This window comes from Osmia lignaria, chromosome 1 (genome assembly GCF_051020975.1).
Source record: "Osmia lignaria lignaria isolate PbOS001 chromosome 1, iyOsmLign1, whole genome shotgun sequence".
Lineage (NCBI taxonomy): Eukaryota > Metazoa > Arthropoda > Insecta > Hymenoptera > Megachilidae > Osmia > Osmia lignaria.
The window spans coordinates 11,794,437-11,810,077 of NC_135032.1; the positions used below are offsets into that span (position 1 = coordinate 11,794,437).

At 34.1% G+C, this 15,641-nt stretch overlaps 1 protein-coding gene across 10 annotated transcripts in view; it reads left to right on the forward strand.

Moving 5' to 3' along the window:
- CASK (peripheral plasma membrane protein CASK) overlaps positions 1-15,641 on the forward strand; it is a 138,783-nt gene that overhangs the window by 3,801 nt on the left and 119,341 nt on the right. For all 10 annotated transcript variants that reach the window (XM_034328152.2, XM_034328154.2, XM_076688031.1 and 7 more), the window contains 4 exons: positions 6,497-6,609; positions 7,287-7,392; positions 8,892-8,969; positions 10,696-10,871. In XM_034328152.2, the coding sequence (XP_034184043.2) occupies positions 6,497-6,609; positions 7,287-7,392; positions 8,892-8,969; positions 10,696-10,871 (473 nt within the window). The remainder of the gene's footprint in view (positions 1-6,496; positions 6,610-7,286; positions 7,393-8,891; positions 8,970-10,695; positions 10,872-15,641) is intronic.

Here is a 15,641-nt window from a genome sequence, read left to right on the forward strand (position 1 = left end):
TTGAGATTCTTTTTTTAACTTTCAAACGAAAACCATTATCAACACATGTAATTAGCAAATTATGAGGTTCGAGTTAATTGAAGACTACTGAGGCGCTAAGTGTCGTCTGTTACCTGACCACAGGGGGTATTTTAGGGTCCCGCTGTAGGTAGTTAAGGGTTAATGATCGTTAAGTACTTATTGCTGTGTTCAGGGAGTATTTTACTAACTTTGTATAAAGATAAATCAAAGGGCGATAAATCCATATAAAAAATTAATAAATTCTTATTTCCAAAAATTACTTATCTCTATTCTATCTCTAAAAATGATTTGTGTATTTTTTATCCGGTTAAAAATGTTCTGAAAATTGATATTGTTTCTCTTATATGTTGCTTCAGAAAACAATGATTTTGAAAGATACCACTCTACTCGGTTGAAAAGTTTGCAGTAAAAATATTTATGATATCAATCTTGCTATCCTTGAAACAGATCACGTGTTTCGTAAGAAATTCTCATAAAGCATCGATTTCCTGGATGACAGAATTCACATTTTTATTTGATAGTAAAATTGATATCTCTCCGTAACAGTGAATATTTTTGAAGCTCTGTGACTCTTCAGGATGCGCTGTCGTTCTAGATTCATTTTAGGAAAGAGGTTCTCTGCTCACGATTCTCTTTGCTGGAAGTATACGAGGATTAATTAAGCGTTGCAATTGTGGCCGCACTATCTGTAGGACAGTTTATTAATTGAAAGTTGCAAGCGTTTCATGTATCCAGAGCGAAGTCATTTGAAGAGTCTGAAGGTTTTCAACTGGTTTTCTTTGTCTCCGTTCTATATTTTGAAGAGAAAACAACGAACTAGGTCCTCCTTAGCATTTGCCTAGGTTCTCTTTAGAATTTCCTGATATTCGTCTTAACACTTGGTTAGTCTTAGTCATTTTAGTTGACCTCATTTAGTTGGCTGAATGTTAAGATCTCCCTAGGTCCTTCCTAGGATCTGCTCTAGGTCTTAGGTTCTCCTTAGAATTTGCCCTGGGTCCTAGGTTATCTTTAGTATCATCTTAAGTTCTTCCTAAGATCACCCTATCCTCTCCCTAGGCTTCCCTGGGGAGCTTCTTCCAAAACCTCCAGAAGCTTACATTGCATTCAATTATACATCAAAGGTCCAAGGTATCAACAAAAATTCATTTCTCATAAATAACCTTCATTTCTATCTGGAATATGTAGAGGTAGTGAAACGTTGAAGTTAGATCAATGCAAACGTATAATCGAGAATACTGAGGGTGAGAAAGTTTGATCTACTCAAACTCCAGGAGTGGCAAGGGAAATAATTCACAGGAAGTGTCAGTTAAATCTAGTTACGATTCTTAACATCGAGGAAAATGATCTACCTAGTTGAGAACTGATATTACACTGCCTCAGGCTCGCAGATTTGGCGAACGAGCTTTCAAATTTTGAACTGAGATGCAACTTCTCCGACAGCATAAGTCAAGGAAATAGGAGCCCATTTTCTAGGTAAACGTGTACCTAATTTCGGATGAACATGCATGGAAATGAAAACAAACTCAGACGGGTAATTTGTTTCCTTCGAGCAGCTGTTATTTATATTCTAGGATAGATCCTTCCGCACCGGTTTGTGCATTTCTATGCATCTCTATTTGCATTCTAATGATGTAATTATGTGAAAATTTCTTTTCTGGAAGCAATTTGTCAATTATTGTTAGGAGTAAGTCATATGTAAAATTAAATTTCAAAAAACTTGTATAGTCATTTTCATTGAACTTTGTGTTTTAAATTGATATTCCATGATTGCTATTTAGCAATATTTTTATGTCATAAAATCGAATGTTTCGTAATAGGTCAATTGATATGCAATAATTATCTGTAAACAATACCAGATAAGAGAAATATTTCTGTAAATATAAAGCAAACTCCAATTTGAACGATTTCTCCTCTCATTACAAAGATATATTTCTCTCTAAAAAGGAAGGATTGTTTTTAAACCTTCGGTAAGCATTTGCACTTGAATGTTTCATTTAATTCAACTCACGTTTCATCCGAAACAACATCGTTTCCTTCTGGGATGGTAATGTCAACATAAATCACAGCTGTAATTTCAACTATGATTCCTATAAATTTTCCAACTTACCTGGTGCACGTGTTTTCATTTCAGCACTTCGTCACTCATGCTCTGAGAGATCGGAAGTGCCAGTTACCTTGGCAATTTATTTTTCTTAATGATATATCTGTCTCTCAACGTCGTCTAACAGAAAGAGAGAGAAAATGTGCAGAAGGCAGAAAGTTATAATTTAGTAGATTAGAGAAAGAGAGAGAAGGAGAGAGAGAGAAGTAGAAGTTTATTAAGAGTAATAATAGCATTTCATTTCTGCAATTTCCTGAATGTACGTTGATCCTTTCATTTCAAATGATGTATATACGCTCTGGAAAATGAAGTTTTAATTCTGAATACTAAACATCTATTATCATTAACTTCTGGTAAATCCACCATGTAATATGGAAACGTAAAGTTTATTATAACTATAGCAATTATTACCCCATATACAGTTGATGATTATCGGTTGAAGTGCACTATATCGAAAGCGTTAAGATGGATAATTTGTTTCTGAATTTCTGAAACGATTCCATTTATCAAAAGCAATTTACTGTCCCTCCCATTTCCTGATCGTGTCCAGTTAGTTCATCGCGTTTACGCGCGTTCAATAATGCGGAAACAACGGAGGTATAGAGATGGAAGATCGTTGTGGATGGTGTACAACTTCAACGATGTACTCTAATATCGAGAGGTATAATGAACCTCCGTAAATAGAGGCATGTCATATCATTAAACCGTGATTGACCTTCTCTAGAATCGCGGTTATATGCGCGCTGTTTATTCTGTTCAATCTTAACACTTTATTCGGTGCTCGTAGATGAAATAGATAAGCGCTATCACTATAGGATTTAATAGTCCCATGGAATAATTTTTATCATCACTTTTTATTGTCTTTTTAATTAAAGTAATAGGATACGTAAGTTTTTATATTTTGATCGGGTTATTGGTAAATTGTAAGCAATCCAATGGCTGATTAATTGGTTTTTAACCAATAACCAATATGAAGAAATTTATTGGAATATTTACTTGTAAAGGGATAGTAACTGGCTCGTTGAAAAAATGAGATTTCCCACAGATTCATCTACTTTTAATTACATTTTGCGTGAACGTTGACTTAAACAACGTTTTTTATTTTTATTATTCCATTTTTATCGTGAAATATTAATTTTTCATTTAATAAGTGAATTATTTTTGTTATATCATAAATCATAATAATTGTAGTAAATTTTATCTTGAACATCTCTGTGTAATGACAGAAAGAAATTGTACGTATTAAAAGTAACTGAAGTTTCAAAGGTGGAATCATTAATCCAGAATGGAAATGTCAACAATTGGATAAATTAAGTGTTACCTTCAGAGGTGAAAGACCTCTCTTTATTATCAGAGAAGAGAGATTGCTTTCAAACATGACAACGCTTGACTGCACAGAGAATTCGTGCCTTGAACTTCATAACATCCCTGTTGACATTCCTTAGATGGCAAAGGGAGAGAAACGACAGAATTTCCCCACGGACCTTATAAATGTTACCAAAGCTTGTGGTTGAGAGATCATTTTTCTTGTCTTAGCTTGACGAGGATTTTCGTGTTAAAATTCAGGAATGTCTTTGGTTCTTATCTTCAGGAAATGTATGTTCTAGTGTGCTGAAACATTTATTAATAATTCCAGAAAGTGCTTTGCATATTTTTCCCCGGAATAAAGATTATACTTCAAGGAATTCCAGTTACAGATCGGTTACTTTAACAATAGAAGGGTTAATAAAAATAGAAGTATTGAATGCAGGAATTTGGATCAATGAACGTGTGGACTTTAATCGTGATAGTCTGAGGTTTAATTTACAAGTCACAGAAAGGTTAAATGGTGTAATTTCTGTAATTGTAGGCTATTTACTAAATGATTCGATCAATTCGGCAGTGTTAAATCACTCGTGTGAATAAGTTATCAGTTTCAAAAATATTTGTTTACATGCTTTATAATTTTAAATGTTTTGCTCTTGAATTTTGACTAACAATTGAATATACGCTCCAATTATTTAGTGAATGTTAGCCTCATGTAAACAAATTCGTAAATTACTGTATACATATACACAGGTATGCTTCACTGGAAAATTTAGTGTATTATATCGTTGAGGAAAGTGGGTCAAAACGGGGTAAGCGGGTGAAATGGGGTTACTTTTGTACTTCTGTACTTCTGTACTTCAGTGATAAATGTTGCTATTGTTTAGTAAACTCTTAGTAACTATTCTAGGGCGCCATTAAGTCAATTTGTGCTTAACAATGCACACAAATAAACAACAACTTACGTTTCAGTGGGTTTGGACTTTCACGTGGTATTTCATTTCTTAACTACATATTTAACAATTTTATAACGCATAAATCATTTTGTTTTTTTATTTCTTTTTGTAATAAAATAATTATTTTGTAATAAGGAAAACTAAGAGACTTATATCTTCGCTCTTATAGCCAGAGAAATAAAAAATTCATGCCTTCATATGAGATTACTGACCCCAAGTGTAATAAATATATGATCACTGAACATTTCGCGCCATATAAAATAAAAATGTTATAATTTTTAATGTGCTTTGAAATAGATTCTCTGACTTGACTTATGAAAAAAAATATGTATATAAATTGAACAATTGAGAAGACTATATTTTTTAAATATATACGAATCCAACATCGAGTTAAATTCACCTTAATTTCGCGAGCAGTACATCACATTCCATATTCGAATAAAATCCCTGATATCGAGGTCAAAAAGTGATCGATTTGGCGTGGAATGAGCCAATAGAATTTTTTTTGATGAAACGAATATTCGACTTGGGGAAGTGAAAAAAGAGTATTGGATCATATCGAAGTCAGGATATTCGGAAATTGATTTCCAGGGTTCTATTAATCGAACGTTGTCAAGAAACAGCGAGGTGTCGATAATTCTTATAAAAAGTGGGCCACCGCTGAGTTGTTTTATTGACACTTTTTAGGGTTGAGGATCGTTTCTAGGAATAGCCTTCATCGATGAAAGACAGCAGACAACATTTTGATATAATCCGTTTAGTGTCAAAAGGCATAGACGTACCAAGCTTCTATTTGTAATCTTTTTACGTCCATATGTTTTATTACTGATGCATTACTTATGAAACATGATAATTAGTTTCAAGTATTTTATGTCTCTTTCATTACTTGGAACAGCTTAACCCTTCTACTGTTGAAGAGGATTATCTTTTCCTGCTAACTAGCGTTTCGATACATCCAATTATTGCTACAACGAAACTTTTCCCTCTTTCTGTAATAATGTTGATTTTTGAATTCTTGATTTTTGATATCAATATTTTGAAATGTAAGGTTTGATAAAAGAAGTGTTCAGTTGTTCGCGTATTAAAAGGGAAAGGAACGCGAGCAATTGTATTTCTCTGTCTGTTACTTCCGTTGATCTCTAAAAGGCACTAGAAGAAGAAAGTTGTCCTTGTCGATAATATCGTGAGATATGTTGAAGCCGAGTTCCGCTTAGTTATCGTCTCCTTAGTTCTTGACACGAATCTTTGAGCACCTTGGTATGAGTTCTATTTTTCACGGCTAAACGTTACCTGGAATATACTTGTTGCTCAAGCTAAACGCGTTATACGACACTTTAATGGGATTGATTTTGATCTTTTGTTCCAACGTCTTCTTCTGGATAAACCTGTTCAGTTCTCTTTCTTTCAACACCTTGTCGACACTTTTTAATCCCTGTTATCAAAGCATATTTGATTTTTTCTTTATTAAAAAAACATGGACACACTGGATGGCTTTATTAATTTTGATAAGAAACGTGTGCATACATATCCTGGGTGGTTCAGGCAGCTCATTTTTAATACATGTAATTAGGGAAGATTATATGCACTTGTGCAACGATGCACATGCACTTAACTTGAGAGGATAAACTAAAATGCCAAAGCATTTATTTTCTTATTTGACGCTCGGAAACTGAAAAAATTGCATTCTTAATAAATCTATAAAATTCTTTTCATTTTTAAAGAAAAATTTTTCCCTAATTAAGAAATGCACCTAGTTACACAACACTCTGTATATTAGAAGCTAGAATAATAATATTAAAAGAATCGAAACTACTTCGTCGAGCATATTTTACCAATAAATCACACAAGAGATGGATCAAACTGCAGCCAATTGATGGCTGTTTAATCTCAATAGCGTATTATGGTTTTCGCGTATTCAGCGAATGCGTTAGTGGTCAACATTCGGCGTATTAGCTGGACCCGATTATCGGGCTTAGTATACCTTACTTAGTCGATGACGTTCCAGTTTAGCCAGTCATTACGTTCATGGCCGTACAATAGATCGCGGATGATCGCAGAACGAAACCGCACGCGGCCGATTGTCATTCAGCCCGTTCTTTTCTGATTGTTTCAGGGGACCATTCAGCGTGGTTAGGAAATGCATTCACCGGCAAACAGGGCAGACCTTCGCTGTAAAAATCGTGGACGTAGCGAAGTTCACCTCCAGCCCAGGTCTAAGTACGAACGGTGAGTTCGTCAGAATACACACCGAGAATCTCGATGTGTTCCGCCATTAATTTCCGCTGGCTGTTCAAATCGAACTCGGCACTATTTTCCTTGCTCGTCCCAGTGTTTACGTATTCTCTTTTACCCGAACGTGCACGTGTTCGACAGCCATGAATTCTTGCGAGCTATTGTCCAATTCAATTGAAATTGCTTTTGTTCCAGCCGAACGTAATCAAAAGACCTTAATGCGGAACGCGTACGAGATATTTTAGAAATCATCTGCGAATTTGATATCGTCGATGTGTATTTTCTGCATGTCTAATTATAAAAATTGTCTGTTTTACATACTTACACGTCTAAGAGTTGCATAGCTCTAATAATAGATGAAAAGAAGCTGCGTCGCTGTAAGGGTTAATAATATTATGAAAATGCGTCATAGTTAGAATGCTTGTATACACGTCACAGATCTCCGTTAGCACTACAATGAATCAATTTGTTTTACAATCTATACCTTTGTTTCACACTATTCAAAGTAACAGAGTAATTCTTTCATTTATACAGCTCTATTGTTCTATAATGGATGAGCAAATATTTAACATCGATGATATCAAATAAAGAGCAGTAAACATAACATCCTAAATTCCATTAGAAAATAATTAGAATATTAACTAATCAAAATGGGCATATGATTGTTGCAGATTTGAAACGAGAGGCCACGATATGTCACATGTTAAAACACCCCCACATAGTAGAATTACTGGAAACCTACAGCTCGGAGGGTATGCTGTACATGGTATTCGAATAGTAAGTATAACGACGTGAAAAATCATTTGTTCTCTCTCACAATGGAATGAAAGCTGGTAAAAAATTTTAAACGAACTTCGTTTTATTCTTCCGACTAGACTCGCATTGTTTCAAGTAATTCATTAACGGGAGCGTTCGTTTTCGTTAAATTCATATTCCCGGGGTTTTTTAGAAATTCATGTTATACTGATGGTGATTCAAAACATTCGAGCGTTTAAGTCGTCTGAAGCGTTTTGCATGAAGAGCCGAGGCGAACCAAGAGCTTACTAATGTCTTGGCTTTACATTTAGATGAATTTCTTCGCAAGTTTTTTAAAGAGCTCTCCTTGAATATACGCGTACACACATCGACGAGGTTTCTTTCAACTTTCCTTCTTGTTTCTTATACGAACTGCGAGATAGACGAGATTCTAAGCTAAAAGCGGGTCTCTCGGAAGATTTAAGGATGCAGCGAGATGGAGAAAAATTATCGTATTTCAATTTGACGGAAAAGTTGTAAATTTTCATCGTGGAATGGTTCTAGTAATTTTCATAGTCCTCGTAATCAAATTTTTTAACCCTTTTACTGCAAAATTCAACTTATAATATCGAGTAGAATAGACTTCTCTTGAGAAAATTTCGTAACAGAGAAAGTAGAAATTCTCAGCATCTTAATTTTGACGATATTAATATTCAGAGTAATTTAGAAACAAAATAATATAATTTTTAATTATTAAATTTCACAAAATTAATTACTGCGAAGCATTCTATGAACAAATTCCCAGGATGAATGTAATTAGATTCAAACAGTTATTCATCTCAAAAATGTAGTTATGTACCATACAGAAATGTCACGTTTCTGTGAATCGACCTAATTAGTATTGACTCAGTCACAAATAATCCACGGAATATTCTGCAACAAGGAATCTGATTGTAACTGTTAATGTAATCGGCTCGATATAGGACATTTCAATTATCGATCATCAATGCAGCTCATTAATTTACATCGCGTTTATTTCTTAGGTAACCCAACACGCACATATTTTATCGGTTCAGTGTATAAAGTACGACACGTAATCCCTTTTCATACTGATTGAATCTCGCAATTGTGCTGCAGGTACTAAAAATATGAAAAATAATTAAATTCAACCCTTTCTTTTACCCTCATTATTTATACGTCAGAATGTAGCATATTCGCACCTATTAAAATTTCTATTACAGTCTGCTATTTTCAATTTCTTAAAATTTCTAAGTAATGTTTATTTTTTATATTCCATCAAATATGTCTAATTTTCAATTCTTTGGTTTTGTATATTTACAATGGATTTATAAAATAATTTTAAGTCTATTGTACCGTAGACTTATAAAATTCTCCTAACAATTAAAATACCTTCAGAAAAATCTCCTTTGTCCTGCAGCCTGTTTAAGCATAGCAAAGGCGGCCTACTTTTTTCCCGAAGCACATATGTAAATTGTTACATATAGTGTAAATTGAACGTTAATGTCGTGCTTCTGTTTCAGTATGGATGGCTCTGATTTATGTTTCGAGGTCGTTCGCAGAGCAACTGCTGGATTCGTGTACAGCGAAGCGGTTGCCAGGTAAGAGAATCTTATGCATTACGTATGTGTACAAAAGTGTTTCAAAGCGTCGAAGGTCCTTCTATCTCGTTGAATACATTCTTAAAACACCCCACGCTTTTAAATCCTCGTAAGAAAACAGTTCCATTTAAAATTTAAACATCGTCTCGTTTCTCCTAATGCATCAAGATATCACATCTCATTTTCTATTTACCTTGTTATATAATGAATAACATCGATTGGGAAAAAAGGATAAAGATTGTAGATTAAAAGCGTTGAAAGTATAATTAACTCAGGGCTGAATGGCATAAAAATGCATATGCTTCTTAACCGTATAGGTCACGCGATTAAGGAAAATGTTAAAGAGCTTGACGATCTATATATTTACAACATTATTCGTTACACTGTCTGGATAACGTCGGTTCAATCGACTTTCTGTTAAGGGTGAATCTCGAGGCGGATATGTTCACTACAGCCATTTACCCCCTTGTCATGATGTAACTTTTTATTGTCAGTTAATTAATAGAATTAATAGACCAGACGTTTTAAGTGAGATGCTATGAATCAGAATAATAAAAGAACATTTGAAATAATAGTCAAACTTTTATTTTAATAAATATTATGACTATTGTATGCAAGGTTAAATTATTTTTTAATTTTACTGACTCAGATAAATTTAACATTTTTCATAATATTTATATTTTGTCTATTCGATATTGTAACTGCAGACATTCGTGAGCCACTGTATTAAAATCGCAGATATTTATTTTTGTAGACGTATAAAAAAAAGACATGTCTAGATATCCTATTATCTGTTGCAAAACCTGTCCTTCCATTCGTTGAATAATAAACGGTGTATTCGTTTCAGTTTTAATTTAACGTCGTTTTCGTTCTTCGTGTCAGACCTGACAGCGATTACCTCCGGAAATTAAACTGTTTCGTTCATTTTGCCCCTGTTATCGTACTACAGAAACCCTACCTATTACAACGTTACACATTGTTATTTCGCGATACGTGGACGTAACTTTTCAGTGAAAAAGTAGAAAAAGTTTGCAACAAACATTTACCCTATCTGGTCTTGTTTCGTAGTTAACGATCAGGTTCATAGTCTGTCAGAAACTGCTATTAGAAACTTCTGTCCTATGTACGGAACAAAGTCAAACTATTTGTAAAGTTTGTGGATGTGTACAAAATAGTTTGAAAGATAATCTGTAGTAAAAGCTGTTAAGTGTTTATGTATTGTATATCATAGGGGTCGTCAAACTTCCGTTTGCAAGGTGCTATTATAAATATTTTTAGATTTTGTAAGTTAAAAAATGAATGTAGGTTCCTAGGGTTGGATTGTAGACTGTGGGGTCATCCACACTATAAATTTAATATAATTCTAATCCCAATTTAATTAGGAAAAACCTAAGTAGCATTAGTTCCAAATGGAAAATTTAAATTTAAAAATAAAATGGGATTTGAATAATTAATATTACAGTGTGGTACTTTCATGGTTTTGGTCGCAACTGACCCCTCTATTTCCATTCTTTACATCACAATCCCTCTTTTCTATTGTCTCTGTTACAACCCATCGTTGTCAACAAATCACCATTCCCAACCCCTAGCAATCTCGAACTACGCCTGTTCACCATGAAACCTGAACCCTTCATCCCCTATGTTTATAGGACAACGGTCGTTTGTTTCCCCAGGTCTCAGTTCTCCCTGAGGATGGTAGCGTAATACAGCACCTTTCGTTTTTCAGCCATTATATGCGACAGATCCTGGAGGCGCTGCGCTACTGCCACGAGAACGACATAATTCATCGTGATCTAAAGCCGCAATGCGCCCTGCTAGCGGGCAAGGAGAATTCCGCACCGGTGAAGCTACGCGGCTTCAGCGTCGCGGTGCAACTCCAGTCGTCCCAGGCGAACGGCGTCGGTAAGTTCAGCATCTTTTTACTACACGTTCTTTCTGCGAATATAAACGTCCTAAAGAACGTACTCTTTCCCGCGCATTCCCTAAGGAACACTGTTGCGACGTTAGCTCTCTTCGATACACCCTTCTGCCCTTGTAAGCAGCCATGCTTGCTTCGTTCTTTTTAAAGGACTTTTTAAATACTATTCTTTTTGCGATTATGTTTAACTCCTTTTGGGGGCCAATTACATTCATTCGTCACATTTTCCTGAAAGAAACGTAATGTGTATCTAAAGATACAACAGAAAGGTTGAAACATTTTGAAACAGTATCCGATATATCTTGTTAATTCCCGATAGAAATCACCGTGGGACGTGTGAAACGATTAAGATTGGATCACTTGAAGCTAGGTTGATTACACTGTTTCGAATTTGATTATCGGTTTGCTCCATATCGGATTAATTTTAAATGAAGGATTTGGTTTCCTTTGTAGGGGATCATCACAGGTGAACTAATTATCTGATCGGTTACGTATGTAAATAGAATACCACCATAATTGAAATGTTTCCCCTTAGAGGATCGTGAAATACGAAGGCCAGTAAATCAAATTCCTCTGTGCAAGAAACAAGTATAATATATAAATTCATTTATCTAATGAAGCTGAATGTAATTAAGGATAATTATTAATCCTGTATCTATTTATATAATTTTTGTCGTTTTTAACAGAGAGCTAACGTCGTACCATTTAATACGGAAACATAATTTCTATCTCTTAACAATATTCTTAATTTTACAATAGAATTTTAATAGGATTGAAACACACGTACGCTTCTATTTCCTTGAGAAAATTGAAGAGGCAGCATTCAACATTCATTTGCATTCTAATCGTCGAACTTGTTTTATGATTGCTTATTGATTGCTGCGCTGAGCACAGAAACTTCAGATTGAATTTTGATAAATATTACATTAAACCAATTTTAACAAACTTTTAATTTTGCCAAAGAAAATTCTAAATTCTAATTTCATTTTAAATTATTTTCTCATTGATAATTAGTAGCTGGAAAATTTGATAAAGGTTTGCGATAAATTTCACGATAATGATACGTATTTCCGTGCAGATATTGGAGATTGTATAATCATTAAAATTACATTCTCTTCTATAATTAATAGTTGCAAAATGTATAGGGAATTCGTTCCAATCATCTATTCAATTAAAACTTACTAAAAATAATATGAATTTAATATTCATATTCCATCTATTTTATATATAAATATTTCCGGGTCATCGAGTCTCGACTGCACTTTGACATTCTAAGCAACGCTCAGGTGCAATATCCACGAGGGCAACAAATTTTTGACGAACGCTAAAAGGAAGCAGGGTTAACCGCGTACGTGTGTGTATGTACGTGTGTATGTATAGGTGGATCCATTATTTACGAGAACGACCCTAACGAATGCCGTTGAGGTACGCGACCTCCTTTTGGTAGACAGCGTTGTAGGAGCAACCTTAAAAGATTCAACGGCAAGGAGATGAGCTTACCCTGCGGGTTAGGACATTATCGCCGCCGGCGGAGGCGACATATTTGTAGACAAAGCTGATTAACGTCTCTGCAAATGAAAAGCGCCACTTAGTTTCGTGAAGAGGCGATTCTTCGGCGGCGCGAATGAAAGGGCGCGAAGGAAGGAAAGAGACCTTCGATCGAGTGGCCCAGTGTTCTAACCGATTAAAGATAAGTTATATCGAATCGAAGATTGAATGCTGCCTCTTCGAAGCGTATCCATCGACATATACAATATCTTTAACTCTTTCAGGGGCGACGATCCGAACCACCTGCAAAATAGGGGTGTTTTTCTGTGAATTTTCTCGCCCCTGAAAGATTTAATTTTCTTTATCACTTCACACATCGAGACGACGTGTTTTTGAATATTCGTCAAGAGTAGTATCAAAGACATTTGGTGTTTTTCTTATCGTTTCTCTGCTGAATGTCCTATTCTTCCCTATTGGCTGGCTTTGGTCAATGATTGGCAGCCGTATTCGAAAAAAAAAAAAAAAAACAATCTCGATGTTCGGTGTGCAGAATGCAACGGCTTTTATCGGTTCTTTCTCTTTCAAGGAGTTCTTCTCTTATTATTCCCTCAATTACTCTTTTTCATAAACGATTCTCTCCCCGTTGGTGTTTCTTCTTTTCGTATGATCTTCTGTTGTTGCTTCGTAATCGCATGACGTCATGGTAAGTAGAGTTCACGCCTGATCAAGATCACGTTTATAATCTATTCAATCTTGGCCTTTGATTAAGTTCTAAGCACGATAAGATCTCGATTATTCAAAGCAACTGGTATTTTTTAACTTTTTTTTGGACAGTTAAAACTTTTTATTATAGAATAATGAGAAGGGAAATGAAATTTGTGGATTCGTTTGAACAATTAACTGAAAAATATTTGGTGTTAGTATTTTTTTTAAAATATTCATCTATTAAAATTATATTTCACACGAAAACGCAAAACATACCAATTTTCAAGTTATTTCAAAGAAAATGTAAAAAATATAGCGACTGGTATATTCGTAAACCCGTGGCCTGAATTCTAGGTAGTCTTACAAGGATTTGTACTTTTTCGTTGCGAGACTCAACTTCTTTTCTAGGAAACAGAACTGCTTGGAAAGATTGATTAAGGTTCATCTCCTCTGACTTTCAGAAAAATTATTTTTTAATAAAGGAAGGGAACAGTACAAAAGATGAGAGTGCATTGAAAATGAAGTTTTAATTAAATTTTAATTAATAGAATACTGGTAGTTTATTGCCCAGTAGGCTTCATTATCTAAATGAATTTTCAAATGCGTCTGCATTTGTTAATTATTAATTATTATTTACATTTTTTTCTTCTATTTTTTATTTCTTTTGAATAAAAATTTTTATTTTCTATGATATAAAAGTGTTACTAATATAGTTACAAAGTTATTCACTTAAAATCTTAAACCTGTCCTTTAAGGACAGTAGCTATCGCAAAAATTCATTGGGTTATTAAATTATGTAAAAGTGAACTTCTTAAGTCAGAAACATTCATTTACATGACACTGTCTAAAGTTTTCAAGTGCATATAAATCTACGAAGTGAATTTAAGGTGTAAAATTCTATACTTAAGGATTTTCTTCTGTTTTACCAGTATTGTACCGATATCACTTTACACTTTAGAATGATCTTCAAAGACGTCGCGGTTTACAGTTGAAAACCACAGACCATATTAATTCCAACTGTGAAAGCCTTGCTAGTCTCAGTATTAACTTCGAGTTTAAGTGCTCCGAGCAAAAACTTTCATTGTTCCAACGAATAAAGCCTTTATCCACCCATACAGCGTATATTGTCACCTTTGAATTCAATTTTCCTCGTATTCAACGGTATACCTCCAGCAATTATTACATGATGAAATGAATAAATTTTTGTTTCCTTGAAATCTATTTCATTATCTCTATATCATAATTAAAAAAATAATCACTGGTATTTACAAATTATTCAGTCATTAATATCAATATTAATTTCTGATAACACGTTTCAGTAAGTTAATTATTATAATTATTGATTAACACGTATACACAATAATTTTGATAAATTTCAATTCACTTCTATTCTTTTCTGATTATAGATTTGTATTTTTATTTTTTATTTTTAGTATTTTGTTCCAAAGTAGCGGTATGTTTTTTCATGTGATCATATTTTCACTTGCTCGTTTGTTTTCCGACAATTGTGGTACAGAATTTTATTCGGCACTCGATTCGTACCGCCGTTAAGAGCCGTTGATAAAATGCACTTTGTTCGATCAATCGATTCGTTTCATTCGGTGCTCGTACGTAAGTGGCCGTATCTCCATGCGAGCTATGCAATTCCCATAGAATCGATAAATCATTCGATTTTGCACTCGATCCCACTAGTCACGGGTAAATCTATTTTAATGCAGCCGGTAATCCGCGTTGAAAACTGCTTGAAATGCGAGACCACGTATTGCTATGTACTGGGTGGACCTGCTAGTAATTGACACCTTGGTTATCATCAATACTATAGTGCTTGAACACAGATTTTACCAATTAAAATTACACTGTGTAAAAATGTTAAACGGTTCTATTTCTTTTTATAGGTGTTGATTTCTATTCATAGAAAAATTGCTATCATTAATTTTAATAATTATCGAACTATACATATTTAGACATTTTATATACAGAATTCACTGCAGTATTAATTTAGTTATTTTTAAGATTAATTAAATGGAACAGAATAATAATTCGAGTATTCAGTAAACAATGTTGTTTTATGCAATGTTTATTTTTGCGCACAGTGCAATTTTCATTTAAAATAACTTCTCATTCATTTGTTTTTCATTTTTTCATTTCAATTACATTTTTATATTTGTTTAACATAGAGGAGAATTTTTAAATTATTTTGCTTTTTATATGATTTATACAAAATCTGGATTTGACAAAATTAAATGAACAAGTATGTACTATAAATAATGGAGCTGAGCTCGGGATAGAAATTGGGAGAAAAACAGGAAACGATGAAATTCTTTCTAGAATTCCTCCGGCAACTACTTTTTCGCTTAAAATCCTTGAAAATGGATGGTAAATTTACCGAAATTGTGCATCGTCATTTAGCTTTCCAAGCTAGAAACTAATTTAGCCGATCGATCAATAAGAACAGCGCAATTGTAGGAGGAAAAAGTATCTCTGAAAGTAGAACGCGAAACTTTGTATCTTGGAAAAGTTGCATCTTCTTGAATTCGCGAACTTTCCGTAGGTCTTCTTAC